This window comes from Meles meles, chromosome 4, assembly GCF_922984935.1.
Source record: "Meles meles chromosome 4, mMelMel3.1 paternal haplotype, whole genome shotgun sequence".
NCBI lineage: Eukaryota > Metazoa > Chordata > Mammalia > Carnivora > Mustelidae > Meles > Meles meles.
The window spans coordinates 24407316-24430402 of record NC_060069.1 but is presented as its reverse complement, the minus strand read 5'-3'; the positions used below and the strand labels follow the sequence as shown (position 1 = coordinate 24430402).

The 23087-nt window shown below is 38.3% G+C and overlaps 1 protein-coding gene across 11 annotated transcripts in view; it reads right to left on the bottom strand.

Moving 5' to 3' along the window:
- RBMS3 (RNA binding motif single stranded interacting protein 3) overlaps positions 1-23087 on the bottom strand; it is a 740514-nt gene that overhangs the window by 257533 nt on the left and 459894 nt on the right. For all 11 annotated transcript variants that reach the window (XM_046002641.1, XM_046002647.1, XM_046002649.1 and 8 more), the window contains 2 exons: positions 19962-20119; positions 4397-4476 (listed from right to left, as the gene is read on the bottom strand). In XM_046002641.1, coding sequence (XP_045858597.1) covers positions 4397-4476; positions 19962-20119 — 238 coding nt within the window. The remainder of the gene's footprint in view (positions 1-4396; positions 4477-19961; positions 20120-23087) is intronic.

The following is a 23087-nucleotide window of genomic DNA, read 5'->3' as shown; positions in this document are numbered from 1 at the left end:
TTGAAGTTCAACTGGGGTTAGATATAATTACCTCAAGAGAAAGAAAATCATACTACAAGTGGGTTATTCCATTTTCTTCTGGAAAGACTGCTCCATTGATAGGAAAATGTGTTTACAGGCAAAAGTTTAGTTGGGAGCAAAATGTGATTTATTTTTCTACAAACTAGCCTGCACGATCCATTCATCAATACATGTCCTTACACGTGGAAGCCTTTTCTACATGGTACATCACTCTGCTCCAGGGGCTCTTTGGAAGTGAACCTTTCAAGTTCATGCCCTACAGATCCCTGAAGTATCTGGGAACTTACCCTTTGCTTCTGCCAAAGGTTTGAAAATGAAATGCTTAGGGGCTGTACAACATTGCTGTGCAATTCATTATGGGACAATGAAATGTCTGGGGTTAGGCATGCAAGCAACTAATGATCCTTCATTTTGTCCAGAAAACATCAAGATCGATATGTAGGACATGCAACATTTATGGAACACTGTGTTTTCTTTTCCCTCTAAGGGAGGGAGAAAATACTAGATGATCGCTTTCTGCAGATGGCTGCATGATTGACGCTGGCCTCTCCTTCCCACCTGCTAGTAGAAACATAGCTGCCCGATCCCATACCATATATACCAGAATTCAAATAACTTTATTTTTTTTGGCATGTATATTTGAGCTTCATTGATCCAGGTAACCAAAATCCGGGGACAGTGTTACAACCCAAAGTGAAAAGAACTAGTTCTGGAGGCTCTAATACACATTAGCAATCCATGATATATACTTAAAATTAGATCTTTTATATGAACAAAAGGGAGGAGCCCAGGAAAGCATGAACCAAAAGAAGATATCTACAGAGTTTCCTTCCAACTCACATCATCTGTCAGCAGGAATCAAGATTAAATACCACCCTGAATCTTTTTTAATGAATAAATTATTGCTAGACTAACAAATTGGAAAGGAAGCAACAACATAAGTGTGGTCAATGTTACATGTCCTTGTAAATATCTTTAACTATAATGTTTTTCAAATTTGAAATTCAAAGCAATGCCAAAGTTTTGGATTCAATTAGATCTTTTTCTAATTCTTGTATAGAAATGACACAGTAGGGGATTTGGAAACTAGATGATCATCTCAGGGAAATAATTATTTTTGCATCTCCTTTAAGAGAAATCATTTGTCAAAAGTGACAGAAACCAAAATTGCACTGTATTTGCCCAGTGACATGTGCACATTTCCCCCAAGTCATCCCTAAATGGAGAAATAAAGAATGCAAATTTGGTACCAATTGTTCCCTACTTGCTTAGAGTAAGATAAAAGCAGGGTTTGGTGTAAGAAGATGATTCACTTAACATGCAATCTTTTCTAAAGCTTGCGGCCTGACACTCTCCGGTCATTATTGGATCATTGTGAGGCCATCAATCACATGACCTTAAAACATTATATTGAAACAATCAATGTGATTTCCAAAAAACTGCAAACTTCTGCATTCAAATATGCTGAATCTTGATAATATAGAACACTGAGATTTTTAATAATTTTTTGAATTCTATTTTAATTGTAGGGGGGTCAGATCAATTATTGTTGGTTTTAATTAGCATATCCACAAGCAAGGATATATATCTCTAAAGCTACATTAGGATTGAAAAAATTAAGAAATTGGTCATTTCTTTTGAAAATATCAAAGGAATCACTTCCAAATTGCTATTAGGGACTATAGTGACATCCCACTTGCAGTCTTCAACTTGGCATAGAAAATTGGATTAAGAAATGAGTATTTGAAAACATTTCAATCAACTACAGCAAATAAGCAGAGAGGACCAATAAGGGCAAACAACATACACTCATATTTGATCATACCCATTCTGATTTTGTGAATCAACCTAACAAGGGCGTTTTACTACTGGACTTACCAAAATACCCACATTTTGCATTATAGCCTATTTTATTCTGTATCAAACTTCAATATTAAAGATGAAATACTTTCGTTAACATTTGAAACTTTTACTAAACTGTTTGACTTCCACTGCATAAATAAGCAAATTCAAGTAATAATGATGATCAATATTGTGTATTTAATTTTACTACATAGAGTGCAAAGCTCAGAAGCATAAACTTGTATCTCTTAAGAGTTTTATAACTGAGCATAATTATTTTGCCTCTTGTGTTCCCATGAGATAAAAGTGAGTGAAAAACTCATAACCAGGTTCTTGCTATTCACAATGTTTCCATTGGGTGTAGCTATGATATTAGACAGGTTGATATCACAGCCTGTGTTTTCAGGAAGAATGCCCAGACATTTGGGGATTTATAGGGACTTTCTTTGTCTTTAGCATTAAATTGAATTAGTCAGCTATGTTCTATGGGGGAAAACCAAATAGTACAGTTTCAAATCAAGTCAAGAAGGATTTCAGTGTCTTTTTCTGAAAATGAAGAAACCTAAAAAACAAAACAAAACAAAACAAAAAACCCTGAGAGGTATTTTTAACTGGAATCAACAATAATTTCTACATAATTTGTTCATTCTTAATTTTTTTTATATATAACCATCTAATTCATACCCAGTTTGGATGCCTTCTATATAGACAGGCAAACATTGAATAAAATGGGATAAATAAGGGGAGAATCCTCTAACAATTCAACCCCTTTATTCAATGATAGGTCTGAGCAGAGTGTCTTAAAGTGTCTTTTATGCTAAAAGAAAAAAAAAAAAGTATTTCTCCTAAAATTCAAGGGCAGCTTACATGCTGAGATGAAAACTGCTAATGCTTCTTAACAATACCATATGTCTCCAATTGGATCATAATGCAGTTAGTTCTCAAGGGAACGTTACGCATGGAAGCTAACCAAATTGAGGCACAGGCGTCAATGTCTGTGTGCTCTCTGATTAACCAGGAGATGCTACTTTGGATTTTCCAGATCATCTAAGTGAGCGTCTGAAGGGCCTTTCTCCTTTCCCAACACCCTCTCCAGATGAACTGAGTCCTAAAAGGAACCTGACCCCTCTACATTATTATTTCTCTTTTTGTTCAGATTTCCTCTTCTATGTAGCCTCAATACATTTTAAGGAACTGAAATATTCAACCCCTGAACTCTCTAACCATATGTTTTAAATAGCAGACACATTGCATAGCAAACACAATGGAAGTCCAGCTTTAAAGAAACAAAAGGAAAATAATAAGACTGAAGAAGTCACATTTTCCCCCTGAGTCACCGAAAACGAAAGAGAAACCAATAAACCAATATGGATTAGTCAGACATTTCTTTATCCACTCATTATAATTCTTCCTTTTTAGCACTCCATTCAATCTCAAAAATTTTATTCATGAGTAAGATATATTTTTAAATCTACTCACTTAATATTAAACCCTTGCCATATATACTACTACCAGATTAATAGCAAGTTGAAGCATTGCAGCTTAAGTCCAGACACATGTGATATATTCAATTCTTTATGTTGAATGTAATTTTTAATAGTAGAAAGTTATATCATCTTATGATGTGTATAAAAGCGTAAGGATTTTGCCTTGGGAAATGTGAAATGTTCTCGGATAGTCAAGATTGGTGCTTCTCAAACTGTTTCTAATGAGTAGACAGTTTACCAAAAAAAAAAAAAAGAAAAGAAAAAAAAGAAAAAATCAGTATGTCAGGAACTGATATTTAAAAAATATATATATATAAAATTATGCATTCAGATTTCATGGTAACATAAAATTGCTACAAAAGTTTCTAAATGCAAAAAAAACAAAACCCCAAAAAACTCTAAATGCTCCTTCTCACTCTCTGTACTCGTCTTGTGATGGACTGGTAAGAAATGTTTGGAAACTTGCATCAATCAGTGTATTTCACTGTGACTATCACTGTTTAGAGAGATACATTATAAAATAGAAATCAAGGGGTGCCTGGGTGACTCAGTTGGTTAAGCGACTGCCTTCAGCTCAGGTCATGATCCCGGAGTCCTGGGATCGAGTCCCACATCAGGCTCCCAGCTCCATGGGGAGTCTGCTTCTCCCTCTAACCTCTCCTCTCATGCTCTGTCACTCTGTCTCTCTCTCAAATAAATAAATAAAATTTTAAAAGAAAAAGAAATTTATAAAAATATAAAATAGAAATCAAGATACCAACGTTAATGACAGGAGTCATGATCTTCCTTCACTTGAAAGGAATTTTAAACTATTCTTCGCTATTTCTCTTCCAATTCACTTCAGGCAATCAGTAGCAGAGAGTCAAAAGAAAGGCCAAAGAATCATCAAGAAGATTTTGGTTATTTTGAGAAAGATGAGCTGTGACACATTATTTAAAAAGGCACAATTACAAAAGCAACATTTTGGTTCCCAGTGACCAACCGAGGCCTTTACCATGCACTCATTTAAACAATAGCAATAAACCTAGACATAAATGAATGATTACCTGGGATGCCTGGTGGTGTTTTCAGATATTTTCCGTTAAAATGTTGAATGACCACTTCACATTTTTCAGTAGACTCCATTCTGGAAAAAGAGGTAAACAGGGAATCAGATACTTTCATAAGGTCATGCATATTCAGGAAAAGTAAATAAAAATGAAAATGAAAATAGGAAAACCACAGAAAACCTTGATTTCAGAATTCTACGAGACTTGTCAACTGTTGCCATGACCACCATGATCAGAATATCACGAACTCACCACTGCTGAGAGAATGTAGTATTTACCGCATTGGAAGTTGCCTATATGGACAGCTCTGTGCTGATTCCTCTCCCAGAAGAAATACTGAGGCATTATCTTATTTAATCCACTGAACAATATCTGGCATTTGAAAGTGCTCGATAAATACCTGTTGAACATCTGAATTAGCAACGTTGAAAGGTAGGTCTTGTTGCTCTTTAGATCGAGGGCTCTGAGGCTTAATGTAACAGTGTTGTCATCAACACCTCAACACTTTTATTGAAAACCCACTGGGTGAAGATACAGAAGAGAATATATTTGGGGTCCCAAATGTGAGAGAAGAACATAAATACATAAACCTCAAGTCCTGAACTTTCTTCCCTTTGAATTTTTGAAATCCTCTCTTTTTTCATACTAGACATCCATATTCCTAAACTAGGTTTCTTGGGCCAAACTTTGGCATCTCACTTGCAAGCTAATGAACGAACATTTTGAACTATGCCATCGCAATGTCAACATTGGCACTGTTGCCCTATCCTAAGTAGACTAGTATTGGCAACATTTTCTGAATAATTAACTATAGCGGGGCTTTATTATTTTATAACATTGGCTGGGGAAGATAAAAATTAAAGGACTGATTCTGATTAAAGGAAATTAAGTCCCCCAAACAGTACGCTAGAGGCAAATACAAATTTTTTAAAAAACAGCTCACACATATATGAAAGAATGTGTACAAAACGTGTGAAATTTGTCTAAAAGGCAAAGTATAATTTTGGATTTTCTGCTGTGTTGTTAATATGAGCTTCCTTGGAATGGAGTCTTTTAACTCAAGTTATAAAACTTCCCTACACCTAAATCTTAAGTGTGTTTTCAGGAGCTTATTACATGCACAGGAAATAATATAAGGGAAAATATGTAAACAAACGCCAAATAAGTTAAACTTTTATTACAGCTACAGGAATTCAAATGTGAGAGGAATTCCAGAAACCAGGGAAACACTGAGAAGTAGGCACAGGAGGCCAGAAGGGCCCTTAGAGAAGTCATTAGGGCAGGGAACTGACCTGACCCTGTGTCCTTTGTGAGGTGGGTGAGGTGAGCAGAATACTATGCTTATGTGGAAGGTTTACAGGGTTTGGTGGTACTCTTGAAGATAAGCTGAGAGATGCAGACAAGGCCACCTGAATTATCAGGTTAAGAAAGTCAAGATGGTATCAGGAGCGTGTTCCAAGGGGGGCGGGGCATCATTGTTTTCTGACTCAATTTAAAGAAAAAAAAAAAACAAAAAAAATCTTTTCTGATGTGCATTTCTATGAGGCATGGGATGGAGGCACATTTTTTTGTATAGAGATACATATAAATGGCAAATCTCTACCTAACCAGTAAAACACTGAGACAAGTGCACAACAAGGGAGCCTCAGATTTAGAATAAGGCCGGCAGCTTAAAATCTGTTGGCACCATCGTGGAAATCTTCATGATTTCCAACAAGGGGTCCTGTATTTTAACTTGCACTGGGTCCCACTAATTACGTCACTGGTCCTGCTATGACAAGAAAAAGTGCAGGAACCTGACAGGTTATTATTCATTTATCACATGGCTCAATGGATTCACATAGGTGTTATTTTGAAGAACATGCAAAGAATGAATTGATTTTATGTCCAAATGTGGGGGCGGGGGGGGAACCAAACCTCTTTAAGCTTAATAACATACAATTTTAATAAATATAAATAAAAACAAAGAGAGCATTTTGTTCACTGCTTAATCACAAGTGCCTACAAATGAGAAGATATTTGGGTAAAAAAGGCAAGATGAACCTTTCTCCATTCCAAACACCGAGGAATAGTGAAGTACAACTTTCTTAACTCCTTTGAATTTTTCTTTCTGTGGAATCTTTTACAGTAAGTCTTCCAACCTGTTGTTATTATTATTATTATTACTTTTTTTTTTGAAGTAAGAAACTTACATTTCTAGGAACAAAAGAATTCTAATTCTGCTCTTTCTGTCTTCTCACAGGATCTACTATCTATCGTCTCTTAGGGACAATAACCTTCCCTCCTACCAGAGACATGAATGGGAGAGGAAATGTAAGCCCTTAATTACTACAGATGTTACTTTATGGAATTTTTATTCCAGGAGAGCTACAGAATGAAAAGCTTATGCCCCAGAGCCCCCTCCTTGTTTAATCTCTCTCTGGATATTCATCTAGATAAAAGGCAGTTAAGAATCTGAAGCTTGCTTGCAAGAGACCTACAAATCAGATCCTTTCTCTTTGTCTTAAAAGGACATGGAATTCTAAATGAAGACTAAAACCAGATTGGGGTGTGTGTGTGTGTGTGTGTGTGTGTGTGTGTGTGTGTTCGCACATTCTTGTTGATTCTATATAATGTGTTTGAGGAAATACAGAAGCTAAAGTAGAAAATCAGGTGGCTCCCCCACTCCACCCACCTGAAATACTTTTGCACTGGATTGAAAGCCTCAAGTCTTCCCTCTTGGATTCTAAGTATGATTGTCTTTCCTGGAGACTATTTTACAGTCATATCAAGCCAGATGGGGGCTGTTTCTAGTAACGCGAAGACAGGCATAGATGGTTCACTTTGCTTCATTCAGATTTAACTGAGTGCATGTCGGCAGCCAGCCTTTAGAGACTCTCGTCTCTGAAAGAATAAACGCAATAAAAGTCTGTTTTCTGTAGCTGCCGGCGCTTCGTGTCAAACCCTGTTACGCTGCACCACCCAGCAGTGACAATTTCATTTTAATACACGGGGCGCATTGTAACAAGGCAAAGCAGTCCCAGCAGAAGCAGTGATAGAGGAGGCACCAAGGGAAAGGCTCAAGGTTCCTCAGCATTTTGTGTGGAACCGGAACAAAAGTGAGACGGGAGCTCTGAGGGGAAGAGACTGCATTTGAATAGCCACCTCCGGAAGAATGTGCCCATTCTCTTCTCAAGTTTCACAATTAACGGCTTTGACATGGCTGCTCAAGCTATCTGCAATCTGGCCCACGCTTCAGTTGAAACTGACACTAGCATTATGAAGTGAGTCTGAAAAGGCGGCACGCCAGACAAAGCTGCCTTTACATGTCCCTTTCAGACAGGCCACTGAATCACTACAACCACATCTATTCTTCCCAGGCGGTACCTGCACCCTCTCGAGTACCTCGGGACAGCTCGCGTGCCAGGCCAACCATTCACCCCAAGATACATTAATTAGGTTCTTACAAGGCTCCAATCATTGTATAAAGCTTCAGGGTTTTCTGTTAGGTCGGATGTTTAAATATAAATACACATTAAAGGTCCCGTTTGACATTCTTTCTTGTCTCAGTGCCTGGGAACCTGGCTTCAGTCATTCAAAACAAACCACAGAATTGTGATTAAAAAAAATAATAATAATTTTTTTTTTTTAAACACCAGTTCCTAAGGGGAGCCGGTTTCACAGCCAATACAATTCCCACAGGCAAGTTACAAGTTACATCAGAGGAGAGTTTGATCCAATATTAGTAGAATGTTCTGGGTCAGACTTAACACAGACATGGAAAAGATTTTTCCAAAACCTTCTGTAGCCTACCTATCTCAGCTTAACAGAGAATCTCTCAGTTTATGATCTCAAGGCAGTAAGTATTATTAGCCATATATTTAAAACCAACCCACTTTGCCATTTATTTGGTTAATTAGAGGTTTCCGCTATTGTGAAATTTTGTGGTTTTGCAATCCCGGGCTCTGTACAAATTATTGGCAATTTAGCATATCCAACGTTGCGAGCCAGCCTTCCACTTAAATCCGGTTAGAGTTACGCAAAGGGGCAACGTTAACAGATTTTTAAAAGTACTAAAAGGTATATTCCTTCTGAGTTTTCAAAAATAAATTCCATCATTTACTTCTTACTTTATCGTAATGGAGAGAACAGTTGAGTCCCGGGAACAAAGATGAGTGAATGAGCTGAACTTTCTTCTTAGTCTTTACAGTTTGTTTTCTCTCTGCCAGGTGCTTGACATTCGTAGGATACAAGTATCAGAAATACCCAATAATGAAGCACAGCTGCCTTTCTGCCATCTTCCTTTGCCAAAACCCAAACATTTAGGAGGGGTCTTACTCGGGAGTACAACACATTCCTTTTCAGGAAACGAAACTATGGACGATATTTAACTAATAAAAACCCACTCCAGAGTTTTAGAATCACATAATTTTGGCACTAGAAATAGCCCCAGATATCAACTTCAAAATCGTACAGATGAAGAAATGAACGCTAATTGCCTTCCCTAGAGATTAGTCAGTGGAGGAACCTGGAATAGAATGTTTGCCTCTTGACCCTCAATTCAGATGGATTAGCTGGAAAAGATGGAGTTCCATTGCTGGCCTCCCACCATCCCTCCTGATTTCCTGTACTTGTCTCTGTAATGTGTTCTGATGCTGGATAGATCATGCTATCTCCATTCTAGTTCCATCTCTCATAACCGGAGCAGCTGTTCTCAAAAACGGAGATATACCTTCATCTGATGTGACTAAAAGGGCACTTGACCTCTATGGTACTCTTTCCAAAAATCTATACATCATAGGGATAATATTATGAGAAAAAAAACATCAAATATACCCAACTCTGGAGACATTCCCCAGTTTACCTGGCTAGTGCCGTTCAGGAAAAACAAGGAAAGTCTGAGAAACAGTCGCAAATCATAACAGACTGATGACACATGACAACTAAGTACAAAAATGGCACTCTGGGTTAGATTCTGGAATAGAAAAAGCATATCAGTGGGAAAATTGGTGAAATCCAAATAAAGTCTGGAGTTTAGTTAATAATAATGTATCAATGTCATTTTCTTAATTTTGACATGTACACCACGGTGTTGTAAAATGTTAACAAATGGCGTGGTGTATATGGGAACACTTTATTACCTCTGTAACATTTCTATTAAATTAACCTTATTCCAAAATAAAATGTTTATTTTAAAATAACTGTACATTAAAATAATCAGGAAACTATTTTTTAAAATACCAATGTCTGGGCCCCAGCCCAGGAGATTTTAATTTAACTGCTTTGGCATGAAGTCCAGACACCAATTTTTCAAAGCTACCCAGGTGATTCCAGTGTGCAGCCAAGGTTGAAAACCACTGTTCTGGAGCTCCTTGTCACATGTCCCAAACTAGAAATTATGGTCTGAATCCAGCCTTCAGGTAGAAAGTTTTGTTTGGCCTACAAAGAGATTTTTAGAGAACCTGAAATGGTTGTCAACATTTAAAAGACTGGGAGACTTCACATAAAAATTTGGATTCCTGATTCCTCTTGAAAGCTGATATGGTCTGATCCATGTTTTCTGCATGGCAACTATGGTACAATAAAAATAAATTTAGTCTTTCTGACACAGAACCCATAAAACTCATGATATTTCCTGAGCGAAAGGAGTGTCCTTTGTTACTTATAATAAGACCTTTTAGACCATACCTGAGTTTATGTTAATGAGGCAACTCAAGAAGTGATGCCTAGCGAGATCCAAGATGGGGCTGTTCGCCACAAAGGCCAAATGATTGAAGTTTGGAGCTCCAGCCCCACCCACCACCTCTGGGGATGGGAAAGGGGCTGAAGATTGATCTCAATCACCAATGGCCAGTAAATGAATCAACCATGCCTATGCCGTAAAACCTCCATAATAACCACTAAACAAAACAGTTCAGAGAGCTTCCAGTTGGTGAACACACTGATTTGCCGATTTTCTGGGAGGGTGGCATGTCCACAGAGGAAAGAGAAGCTCTAGGTCACTCCTTATACCCCTACATCTCTTTCAGCCATTCCTGAGTTGTGTCCTTTGTAATATACTAGTAAACATAAGAAAATTGTTTTCATGAGTCCTGTGGATTTGTTCTAGTGATTTAGCAAATCTGACGGGGTTAAGGAATGGTGGGTAGCTCCCACCATTTGCGGCTGGTGTCTGAAGTGGGAACAGTCTTGTGGGACTGAGGCCTCAAACCTGAGGTCTGGCGGTAAGCCTACATAGTGTTAGAATTGAACTGAATAGCGGAACACCCAGTTGGTGTCATAACTGGAGAACTGATGTAGAAAAAAACATGTACCTATTGTTAGAAAACCCCACACTTTCGGTTTTAGAAGTGGTAGCATCATAGCAAACATGACCTGAGGTTGAACAGTTGCTTCCTTTAAACCGAACTGGTTTGTCATCACTCCTACCGTCCTGTATCGATCGCCAATGCTAAGGTAAAGTAGCAGATGCTTAGTTATCATTAACCTTGCACTATTTTTTCTTTCCTTTCCCCTTTTCTTTTCTTTCTTTCTTTCTTTTTTCTTTTTTTTTTTTTCAAAGATTTATTTATTTATTTGACAGAGAGAGAGAGACAGAGGCAGAGAGGCAGGCAGAGAGAGAGAGGGAAGCAGGCTCCCTGTTCAGCAGAGAGCCCGACGTGGGGCTCGATCCCAGGACCCTGAGACCATGACCCGAGCCGAAGGCAGAGGCTTAACCCACTGAGCCACCCAGGCGCCCCCTTTTCTTTTTTTTAATTAGTGAAGTCAAGGGGAAAGAAAAATAAGTCAATTTACCCATGTGTTTTCTGGTATTTTCTGTTTACCCTTCTATATGTCTTCTTTGCTCTATGTTTCAAAGAACCGTCTATGAACTCTGTCCTCTTAGCTCTTTTATCTGATAGCTTTTCATTGGATTCAGCCACAGGAGTACAGAGAAGTTTTACTAGTTCCTTCTCCTTCTCTCTTGGCTTTGGCCCTGCCTCTCTGGCTGGGATTGCATCTCTCCCTGTCTCCAGCTACTGCAGGCAGCCTTTTCCACAGCTCTGGGTCTCACTGGCTCTGGGAGCAGTCTTCCACCTACCTTCAGCTGTCTCGGGGTGGTAAAAGCTTCCTTCTGCTGGTCATCTCTGGGTGTCTCCACATCCTTGGTCAGTTCCCTTCACTCTACCCACACTTTTCTTAAATCCTGCTTTATTCTAGTCTCTTCTGCTGAATCATGTGGGGTGAAACTCTGTCTGCAGCCAGCATGCTGATGGCTCTGCCATAAAACTATCTAGGCTGGAGGCTGTGTGTTTGAAGGAAAAGGCAAGGAAACAAACAAACAAACAATGGTTTCTTTTACACCAGTCTGGGAACTATTTGATACTTAGATTATCTGCCTACCTTCAGTTGACATCATAACCAAAATCTGGCCTTTAAAACCATAGACTAATGTTTTCAAAAGGAGTTCTGGTGAAGAAATGGAAGAAATGTTTTTAATTTAAAAACATTAAAATAGAGATAAAGGAGGAATCAATAAGTATAGAATGTTCAGATATAGAAAAATCCTACCATTAAGTGCCACTGGAATTCATTATCACTTTTAATCAATCTCTTCGTGCTACAGGCACATTTGACTCCTAGATATCATTATCTGTTACATCTCTTTTCTTTCCTCTATGAAATAGTAACCTCACCCATTTTTCTGGTTCCCAAACATGCCAAAGTTGCCACCATCTTGAATCTCTGCCTGCCTTTTCTCTTTGCCAGGATTCCCTATCCATTTCCACCATAAGATGTATCTCAGCCTAAATGCTCTCTTCAGAGAACTTTGCTGTGCTTGACTTCCAGCCTTTCATTCTGCCATACTCTCTATTGTACCCGTATGTTTTATTTTGCTTTTATAGACCTTCAATTATTTTATATGGATTATTTGATATTATTTTATATTTTCTTATGTGTTTAGTTACATTTTTTTGTCTCCCCAGTCTAGTACAATGTCAGATATTTTTCTCCTGTGTACCCCTCTGCATTAATGTATCTCGAACAATTACTGGCATATTATAGTTCCCAAGACATACTTACTGGGTGACATGGACAAATGAACAAACACATGGTACATAGCAGAAAAGGAGGCTCAGAGAGTTTTATACTTTGTCCAAGAACACAGATAGGAGGTGCAGAAGTAAGATGCAAGCTATGTTATTTCTGACCCAGAAAGCCATGTTCATAACCACACAGAGTGAGTGGATGAGATGATCCCACTTATAGAAAGCTGAGACTGTAGGAGAGATACTAAGAAAAGACTCACACTTGTGAGTTTAAATGACATTTCCCAGTCTTTCTTCTTTACTGGTGGGAAACAACCAATAAAGACAACCTACCTCACATTCCCACAGCCTTCAGATGCCCCAAGAGTCCCCATCATGGTTTGTGCTTATAGCCTGTAGAAGGCAAAGAAATTGTACAGGCCCTGAGCACACTTACTAGTTACTCTTTCCAACCTCGAGGTAACAAAGTTCTCTAATTTCAGCTTTACATAAGTAAATAATATTCAGAACTCTCCTCTCATCCTACAGAGGATGAGCTTTGCGATCTGGTCATTTTGATGATATAATGATAAAATAATAAATTATATGTTTCCCTCCTTCTCTTAGTTTTTATAAAGCCATGTATAGAGCAAGACTTGAGTCGAGAACAATCTCAAAATTTTAGATTACTTGGTGCAATTTAAGCCATTTGTTTGATTGGTTGACTGGTTGGCTCATTGCTTGGTTCATTGGTTTGGGTCTTAAACCCCAGGCTCCAAATACATGGAAAAGAAAGCAGAATGTTCTGCCATATCTCTAGCCATGATCATGACTTACTGATGGTGAAAGAAAGAAACATTGTGCAGAAATGGATCAAGATAAATGAAGAAACACATAAAACAAGAGCAAAGATCCAGAAGCCGAAGGATGGACCAAGAGTCTACTTTCCAGTGGATCACATTTGATGGTAATTGGCTGAGTAATTAAGACTACTGAACGGAGTCTTCAGTCTCAACAAACACTGTAATCTCTCTCTGTGCAAATACAGCTGCAATTTGGAGATGACTAATCACTAGATTTACACTTTGGAGATTTCCTTTGTTTGATTTCACATTTGATTTCCTAGTTCCATGTAAGTTTGAGGTAGAAACAGCAAAACAATTGCCAAGACAGCAAGGGATGGAGGGATTTTTAAAATAAAGACTCCATCAGATCAACAAATACAATCAAAACATAGCCCAAACAATGACAGTTAGACAAGTGTGATAGTCATTTTAAAGGGTCATATATTTGCCTGCAAGAGAAGCACTGGTATTTGCCTTATAATTTTTTTAAAAATTCCTATATTTTGATTATGCTGATCCTGAGTCAAAGTTCATTATATTTCAGGAGGGGAGAAGATAGGGAGCAAGAAGCATCAGGCAGAAGAAAGTAAATCAATAAAATTTTAAAGATATTCGACAGTAATAAAAGAAAACACAAAAAGTATTTTCACCTTCTATTTATACTGATTTTTAATAATCAGGCTGGTATTTGTCTATCTATAACCACAATTATTATTATTACTATTTCTACTTCACAAAAAGAAAGAACTGAAACTCTTTAATTGGAAAACGTGTTCATTCATTAGGACGAGAGAGAACACAGAGCTGCCCATATGTTAAAAGTCATTCAAACAAAATTCCATGAGAATCAAATTAAGAGTACTGAGGAGGGGTGAAAAATATTACAAAATACAAAGGTCCCTGTGCTCAGCGGTCTCTCACGCTCTTTAGCTCACCAGGGGACAGTAAATGTATTTCTTAAAGAGGTTCTATGTTCCCAGATGTTGAAGCTGGATTAATTGTGAATGTTTACCCCCCATCCCTTGTGCACTTCGGGTCATTCTTTACCGGCCTCACATAACACTCTTTCAATGTGATTTTTGTTAGACAAACGGTCTCGTGTTACTGGGAATGGGAAATGGATAACATGAACACACAGTCATGTCCGTCCGGCCTCAGGCTGATTTATGCTCTGATCCTCACCCTGGAAGGCAAGGTAGTCTGTTGGCACCTGCTAACTCTGCAGTAGTGGGTCTGACTTGTCTGACTGTCAGCATTCCTGCCATAAACTTCTGTTTTTAGAGGTTTATGACTTGGCTATAAAATGCTGCCTAGAGGGCGGTGGATCTTACAAATTGTTTTAAGTTACAAGAGAGTGAAGAAAAAAAAAACATAAAAAATAAAATAAAATGTCTGTAATTTCAGACATATCTGGTGCTTCTGGAATTTGAAAAGCCTGTAATTGTGCTGTCTGTGCACCCTACCGGCATTCAAATCTACGCTTTGAAGTTCAGTGTTTTAAATATAAAATGAAGATACTGCCTTTATTTTGAAGAGAAGGTTATCAAAGGAGATTAATGTATAGCTTGCAAGTAAAATAATAATGGGGGATTTATTTCTAGTTAAAGAATTCTAGAATACCTTGCATATGAATCAAGGACTATATCTGGTTGTTAGAAGTGACCAATGGTAATATTTAAAACAAAGTCTGCTGGGGCACCTGGGTGGCTTAGTCGGTTAAGCAACCAATTCTTGGTTTCAGCTCAGGTCATGATCTCAGGGTCTTGAAATGGAGCCCCGTGCTCAGTTACAGTCTGTTTGAGATTCCCTCCTTCTCCCTCTGCCCCTCACCCTGCTCATGTTCTCTCTCTCAAATAAAATAATGAATAAATAAATAAAATCTTTAAAATGAAGCTTGATAAAATATATATTCAGGTTACAAAAATTGAGAGAGCCATAAATTCAAGAGATGGATACGATTTACCAGGCACAATTACAGGCCGACTGTTCTCCCAATCAAATAAGCATTTAGTTTTAATAATGACTGTGGCACTGTGAACTTTTTGATGAAGAAATAATTTGTAAATCAATAATAGTTGAACTGATGTGACTCTACTTTCCTCTAAAAACCCAGGACACCCATCTCAGAACTGTCTAATCTTTATCATCAAATGCTACCACCCTGCCCAGTTATTGTCAAAAACAAAACACTCAAAGTGATTTCATTTGTTCATCATCAAAAATTTACTGAAGAACAGTAATGTGTCAGATGATATTCTAGGTGCTGGGACAGACATGAAGAAGAACAAGACACGGTCCCTACACTTGAAGACTAGGACAGGAGATGTATTTATGACCAGTACATTTGACAAAGTGGAAGAGTGTGATCAACAGGAATCAACTCCATCAGGAAAAATTTCTAAGAATGGAGGCCAACAATCTGAAACTTTACAGGCCTTCCAGACAATTTGAGAATTAAGTCCTAACGCCCTAAGGCAATGCTTCTCAAGGTTTAGGAAGCACGAGAGTCACCTAGAATGTGATAAAGTACAGATCCCTGTACCTCATCCACCCCTCACCATTGCTTCCTCATTTGGGACAGGACTCCAAAATGGCATTTCCATCACTTTCCCAAGCAATGCTGAGGTTTCTGTCCTGGAAACTACACTTTGAGAACCGCTGTCCCAAGGCAACCATTGTACGTAATCCATTAACTTCTCTCACTAGCTACGCACTGTCCTGGGAAGAAGTGGGAAGACTGTCCCTCAAGTCATCTCCATTCTGTGGTTCAGAGGGAGAGCTCCAAATGAGAAAGGCTGAACAAAGGGAAAAGGGTAATATTTATTAAAAGGAAAACTGTATAAAAGTAAATTTGTGAAAGATTGAGTTTGTTAAGATGCAGCCACGGTGGTTTGAGAAAAGCAGAGCAAATGTCCAAGTGCAAGGACAGAGGAATTTGGGCAGACCCAATGACGCATGATAGAGCTAAAATTATTTTTTCACATGATCAAGTTAGATAAATCATGTGGGATCCTGCTCCTTGGAATTTCAGGTGTAAGAAACAAGGAAAATGAAATACTGGTTCTTCATCAGTTTCTTAGTTTCTTATAAAAGAGGCAGATTCATGTCTTCTATTGATTTTTTAGGCCTAAGAAATTGACTTGAACCTATGTTTTCCATTTCAGTCCACATGCTACTTTCTGAAATTGGAAAATAACATGATTTAGAGTATGGAGACCGAGGTTTCAGTATTGGAATGTGACTGATAATTCCTAATCTAAGATTAAGAGTTTTAAAAGGCCATTGCTTGGGGCTTAGTCATTCAGGAACTTCATCGAAAAGTAATTATGCTAACTACCATCCACCCATCCATCCTCTCAAGAGTGAAAAGGAAATACCACGTAAGGAAATATACAATCCAGTGGGTGAAGACACACATTAAATAGTGAATTCATTATGATTTTCACAGATCTTATTTGGGGAAAAACAAATAAACAAACAAAAAACCAAAAAATCTTTGACAGGAGCTGTAATGAGAGCACCTAACTTTGAAGGCTTGAGATAGAGGTCACAAAAGGGTTTTTAGAAGAAAAGACATTTAAGCCAATACCTGAAGGATAAGTAAGCAGAAGCCAGAGTAAGAGTCATGAAAAGTGTAACAGTCAGGAAGGGCTTCTTGTGCCCAGGATAAGAGACAGGAAGACCGAAGGCCCAGAAGGTGAGTGATGTCAGGGATAATGATGTCAGGGATAATGTTGGTGAGGTTGGTAAATCCAATCATTTAGACCATATTGAGAGATATAAACAGGCCCCTGACATGATCAGATTTGTATTTTTTTTTAATCTTTTATTTTTTTAAAGACTATTTATTTAAAGGAAACAGAGACAGTGAGAGAGAGCACGAGCAGGGGGAGGGGCAGAAGGAGAGGGAGAAGGAGACTCCCCGCTGGAGCAGGGAGCTGGATGTGGGCCTCAATCCCAGGACCCTGGGATCATGACCTGAGCCTAAGGCAGACGCTTAACTGACTGAGCCTCTCAGGCGTCCCGATCTGTACTTTTAAGAATCATTGATAGTTTCCATATGCAAAATGCACTGAAAGAGGGAGGCTGCATTCAAAACAGACATAAAATAATAATTTAAAATCCTCACTCTCCCTCAGTTCTTAAAAAAAAAAAAAGCACTATAGGATTTACTCTTTCATAACATCATATACTATGATTATAGTGTTGTCTCTTACAATGTGCATTACTTGGTTCTGCACTAAGAAGAATATTCTTCATTTTAAAGCAAACTGAAAGTGTATAGAGAAGACAGAATTAAGGGAACTGAACAGCCCAATTTCTGTGTCATAAGCTGAATTGTGTCTCTACCACAACAAATTCCTATGTTGAATTCCTAGCCCCCAGCACTTCATAATGTGACTGTATATGGAGATAGGGCCTCATATGGGTGGGTCCTCAACCAATCTGACTGATGTCCTTTAATTTTTTTTTTAAGATTATTTATTTATTTCTTTGAGAGAGATGGAGCATGTGTGGGAGAGAGAACAGGATGGTGGGGTGAGGCAGAGGGAGAGGATGAAGAAAACTCTCTGCTGAGCAGGGAGCCTGACAACATGGAGAATCAATTCCAGGACCCTGGGATCATCACCTGAGCTAAAGGCAGATGCTTAACTGACTTAGCCATCCAGGTGCCCCTGATGTCCTCCAATTCTTTTTTTAATTTAAGTTTATTTATTTAAATAATCTCTATAGCTAATATAGGGCTCGAACTCATGATCCTGAGATCAAGAGTCACATACTCTTCTGACTGAGCGAGCCAGGTGCTCCAAGACTGATAGCCTTTTAGAAAGAAGAGTGTAAGACAGAGGCAGAGAGGGAAGACCATGTGAAGATACAGGGAAAACAAGGTCATCTACAAAACAAGGAGAGACGCCTCAGAAGAAACCAAACCTACTGGCACCATGATCTTGGACTTCCAGCTTCTAGAACTCTGACAAAATAAATTTTTGTCATTTAACCCACCCAGTCTGTTGTATTCTGTTACAGCAGCCCTAGCAAATTACCATATCTGTATCAAAAGCCCTTTGCCTAAAAAAGAAAATAAAGAAAGATCACCATAGACCTTAGAAAATGTTTTCTCTTGATAAAGTTGAAATATGTTCATTTCTCAGCAGGAGTACAAATGAAGGAGAGCCTAATTTGTTAGAGAGAGTTTTGGGGCGGGGATCAAGAAGTGAGAGAAGGACCAGAAGGATGTGTATGCTGTTCATTTCAGTGAACTCCCACACCAACCAGTCCTCCCACAGCAGCTTAGATACTATCCAACAATGCTGACAGTGGCAAAATTCAGAGCCCTGGCTGATGTGATTAGTTCTGTCTTGACCACGTAAATGAGCAGTTACCAGTGATCTGAAAAAGTGAATGCCTTAAGCATACATTCAATTCCAGGAGAGTTTCTTCATTCTGCTTATTTCTCTTCAAATTAGCATGCATCTTGTATATGTCTACCAGTCTACCAGGAAATGGGGGCAATATGAATTTTAAGACATGGTCCATGACTTATAGAAAGTCAAGGTAGATATCAGTATTGACTAACTGATTGATTTAGATAATAGAGAGAACCTGAGCCCAGGAGGGGCAGAGGGAAAGGGAGAATCCCAAGCAGGCTCCACACTCAGCATAGAGCCCAACATGGGGCCCAGTCTCAAGTCCCTGAGATCGTGACCCAGGCCAAAGTCAAGAGTCAGATGCCTAAATGAATGAGCCACCCAGGGGCCCCTACAAAATGTTATCTTTCAAAGTGGGTTAATAAACATTGGTTTGGAATGGTTTCCAGGTAATGGCAGGATTTATTATAGATGGACACACCTGTCTGCAAAGGGCTGACTTCCCGATGACACGAGCATCCATTCACTCACTCATCCATGTTAAGTCAGCTGGAGACACATAAACACACCAAGCCATGGAGACACGGCTTTTACTCTCGTTCTGTGTTGTTCAGCATTTTCTTTTGCTCTGTGGTTTCTTTTGCTTTGTTTTTCATGAAAGCACAGCAGGTATAACCATTTTAACTCCGTTCCTGGCTGAGATCTTCTTTTGTAAACATCCCTTAAAGTTAAGATGAAAACTACTTTTCCTTTTCTGACAATGAAAAAAGTGCAATTTGCTTTTTTCTGTTCTGCGTAAAACATCAAAACCACACAGCCAGGGCCTCTTAAATGCAAGTGCCCTCCTAACCGCCCCCTCCCCACCTTATATTTCTGGGTTCCTTGGGACTTCCCAGTAATTCCTGTTTCTCGAAATCTTTCTTCTCTTCCTTTTCTTGACTGAGAAATTCTATCGTCTCATTCTTTGGAAATCACTGCAAAAACATTTGGATGCTTTGTTCACTACATGGGCTCTTTAGCGTTGAGGTACTGGGCATTTATTACCAATAGTAGAAACTGGCAGCATCTGATTTTGCTAATCTACAGGCAAAGAGAGAATTGGGAACTGGGTATGCATACCATTATGACCCAAGACACATATAACCATTCTATGTACAGATTTTAGCAAGCACAACATATTTATAATTACATTGGAATTCTTTGATTGAGACAAAGATACAGAGTTGGTTTGAAAAGCTGCTTTTTGGCAGGGAGAGGGTGAAATGTTCCATTGCTTTGGACCCTAGTTCTAGAAAGGAATGGAATTAAAAGAGAATAAGGAGGAAAGAAAAGTAATACATGTATGTAGCAAGTGTTTTACCTGGCAAAGCCAACGCCTCTGCTGACTCCATTAGCATCTCTTAGTATTCTTGTGGAAATGACGTGTCCGAAGGGTTTCAGCATATTCTCAAGTTCCTGCTCATCCATGGAAATGGGGAGATTTGAGATGTATAGGTTTGTTGGGTCTTGCTCTTGTTGCTAAGAAAAGGAAAGAAACAAATACATTGGGTTCTGAATCCTGAAAAACCTACTGCACAAATGGATACAACTGTGCTTGAACTGCAACATAGATTCCGATCTTCAATACACTCTTTTACTAAGGGCACTACTTCTTTTTAATGAATTCCCTTCTTGCTGGAGTGTTTCTCATAAATGAAAAGCAAGCTTTCTGCCCCGCCTCTTTAGGAAAGAAATATAAACTTTTATTGCAAGGAACTAAGGAAATGTGTATTCTTTTCTACTACCACTAACTACTGCTTCTACTCTCAATACTCCAATTACCATCACCACCAATCACAAATGTTGCATTTAGTGGGAGTCATTACAGGGCTAAGCATTATTCTATACAGTCAATATGCATTATTTTATTCAATATTCCCAATAAATATAACTGTTACCATTTTACAGAAGACAAAATTGATCCTTAACTTGTTCACGTTACAGAGTTCATAAGCATCAAAGCCAGGGCTCAACTCTGGGGCTATCACCAAAGCCTGTGGGATATCACCTAAGTCCATAGGCTTCACTGTCCTGCTCTACTGCCTTTCACTAGATAAAAAGGCTGGGGGAAGAGGGGAACCACATCAGCCTCATCATCACTGTGGGACTTGCTAAAAATGCAAATTCTGAGGCCTTACCCCAGAAGCACAGAATCAGAAACTGAAGATGGAACAAGCAATCTGTGTTTTGACAAGCCCTCCAGGTGATTCTAATGATTGCACAAGTTTGGGAATTGCTATCCTACACCATACATGTTAATATTTGAATGAAATTATGATGTCTATTTTTCTAATCCAAAAGCAATAGTGCTAAGTACATTTCCTTAATAGAATGGGAACCCAAACAATTGTTAGCATTATCTCTATGTTCACGAATATTCCATCACACAATGAATTAGTATTGGGACTTTGTTGTATATACGTATCAAGATAAAACAGCCACAAACCTGACATGTTAGCCATTAAGATTAAAATATATCATATATTTAACTGCACCTTTATATTTTAACAAAAGCAACAAACTTAGCTTCAAGGATAAGCAAGATTAGATTGGAAAAAGAAATTCTGAAATCTATAGGAAATGACATTATGTAACAGTGAAACATCTTTGTAAAGAGATATCATATTCTGTAGAAAATTCGAGGTTTTAGGCACAGTGAAAAAAAATACAAGCAAATTTCCAAATATTATTTCAAGACAAAAGACAATTTTGGCCTGAAGCTATTGTTTTTTAACAGTTCTAAATATTCAAATAGGTCATAATATTTTTATTAAGCTTAGAAATTAATAAGATGTATTATTAGGTAGAAATTTTTTAACTGTTTAATTTTTAAGCTTTTTTATCACCATGGAAGAATGGCAAAAATAAACATAATCAATCAGAAAAAGACAACACAGTTTTAGTATTTAGGAATAGTGTAAATGTAGAAGCTGTATAACCGTAGTCAGTCTCTCTCCCCGCTTTCTCTCAACACACACACACATGCACACGCACACTACTAAAAAAATGGCATGATCCTAGAGTGAAAACAGAGATAATATTATCTATTATCCTTTCCTAAATGGTCATGATCATGTTTTTGTTCTTTTTTTTTTTTTAAACTGGGATAATGGGAAGAAAAAAAGGAAAGAAAAAGTCTTGTTTCAGATACATAATAAAGAATCTTATATACATACAACTTTTTATAAAAATTTTCTATTACTTTTAGGGAAAGAAAGAGAGAGCATGAGTGGGAGGGGCCGTGGGAGAGAGAGAGAGAATTTGAGGCACACTCCATGATATGCACGAGCCGAAGAGCCCTGAGACCAGGACCTGAACCAAAACCAAGAGTCAGACATGCACTACACCACTGAGGTACCCCTATACAACTTTCATACGATTTCACTACCCATCACTTAATTTTAATTTTTATGTCACTCCAAAGGTAGCTTGGCAAATAACAATATAATCATTGGATAATGAGGAAATGGAGTCATGAAGATGCATCGTCTTGCCTAAGGACAATCTGATAATTAGTGACAGGACTGCAATTAGACTTGGTGACCCAGTTTCCTATCTTGTAGATCAGTGTGTTTTTCACTAGTCCAATGTTTCCCAAGCTTCAGTCACCTGCATATCATCTGAGAAATTTTTGCCAGCCACACACAACTTTTTATTTGCTGAAAAGCTTTCTTTAAATCAACATACTTTTGGCCTTAACCAAGTTTATTTAAAAAGTAACTCCATGTAGGGGCGCCTGGGTGGCTCAGTGGGTTAAAGCCTCTGCCTTCGGCTCAGGTCATGATCTCAGGGTCCTGGGATCAAGCCCCACATCAGGCTCTCTGCTCCGCGGGGAGCCTGCTTCCACCTCTCTCTCTGCCTGCCTCTCTGCCTAGTTGTGATTTCTCTCTGTCAAATAAATAAAATATTAAAAAAAAAAAAGTAACTCTATGTTGCTACCAAACTAAAAGGCTGGTATTACTTGGCTTAGAAAGGTTATTGTAAGAACAGGAAACAACAAACCAGTGTTATTAAATTATAGCTAGGTACTGTTTGTTTGCAAAAGGCATTGACTCTTGTGGCTGAAATTTCTCAGTTACAAATGAGATTCGTAATTAAGAGAGGTATGAAAAACTCGCTAGCACCAGATGGAGGGTTTTTTTTTTTTTTTTTCTCCTTTTCTGGGAAGAATCAGAATTAGGAAAAGAATCATCTTCTTATGATGCAATTTCTGGATCCGACACGCCTAGATCTACTTAAGTTCCATGAGAGATACATGTCCCACAGATTAGGAGTTCTCATATTAACCCTGAACTTCTCAGAGAGGAGCCGCAACAGATGGCAGTCCTCTGAATGGCAGGAATTTGTCCTGCATTCTATACCTCTTTGTCCTCGATCAGACTAACTAACCACAACCAGCCAACCCACTATCCCAGCATACTGTACAGATATTGTCATTTTATCTAGG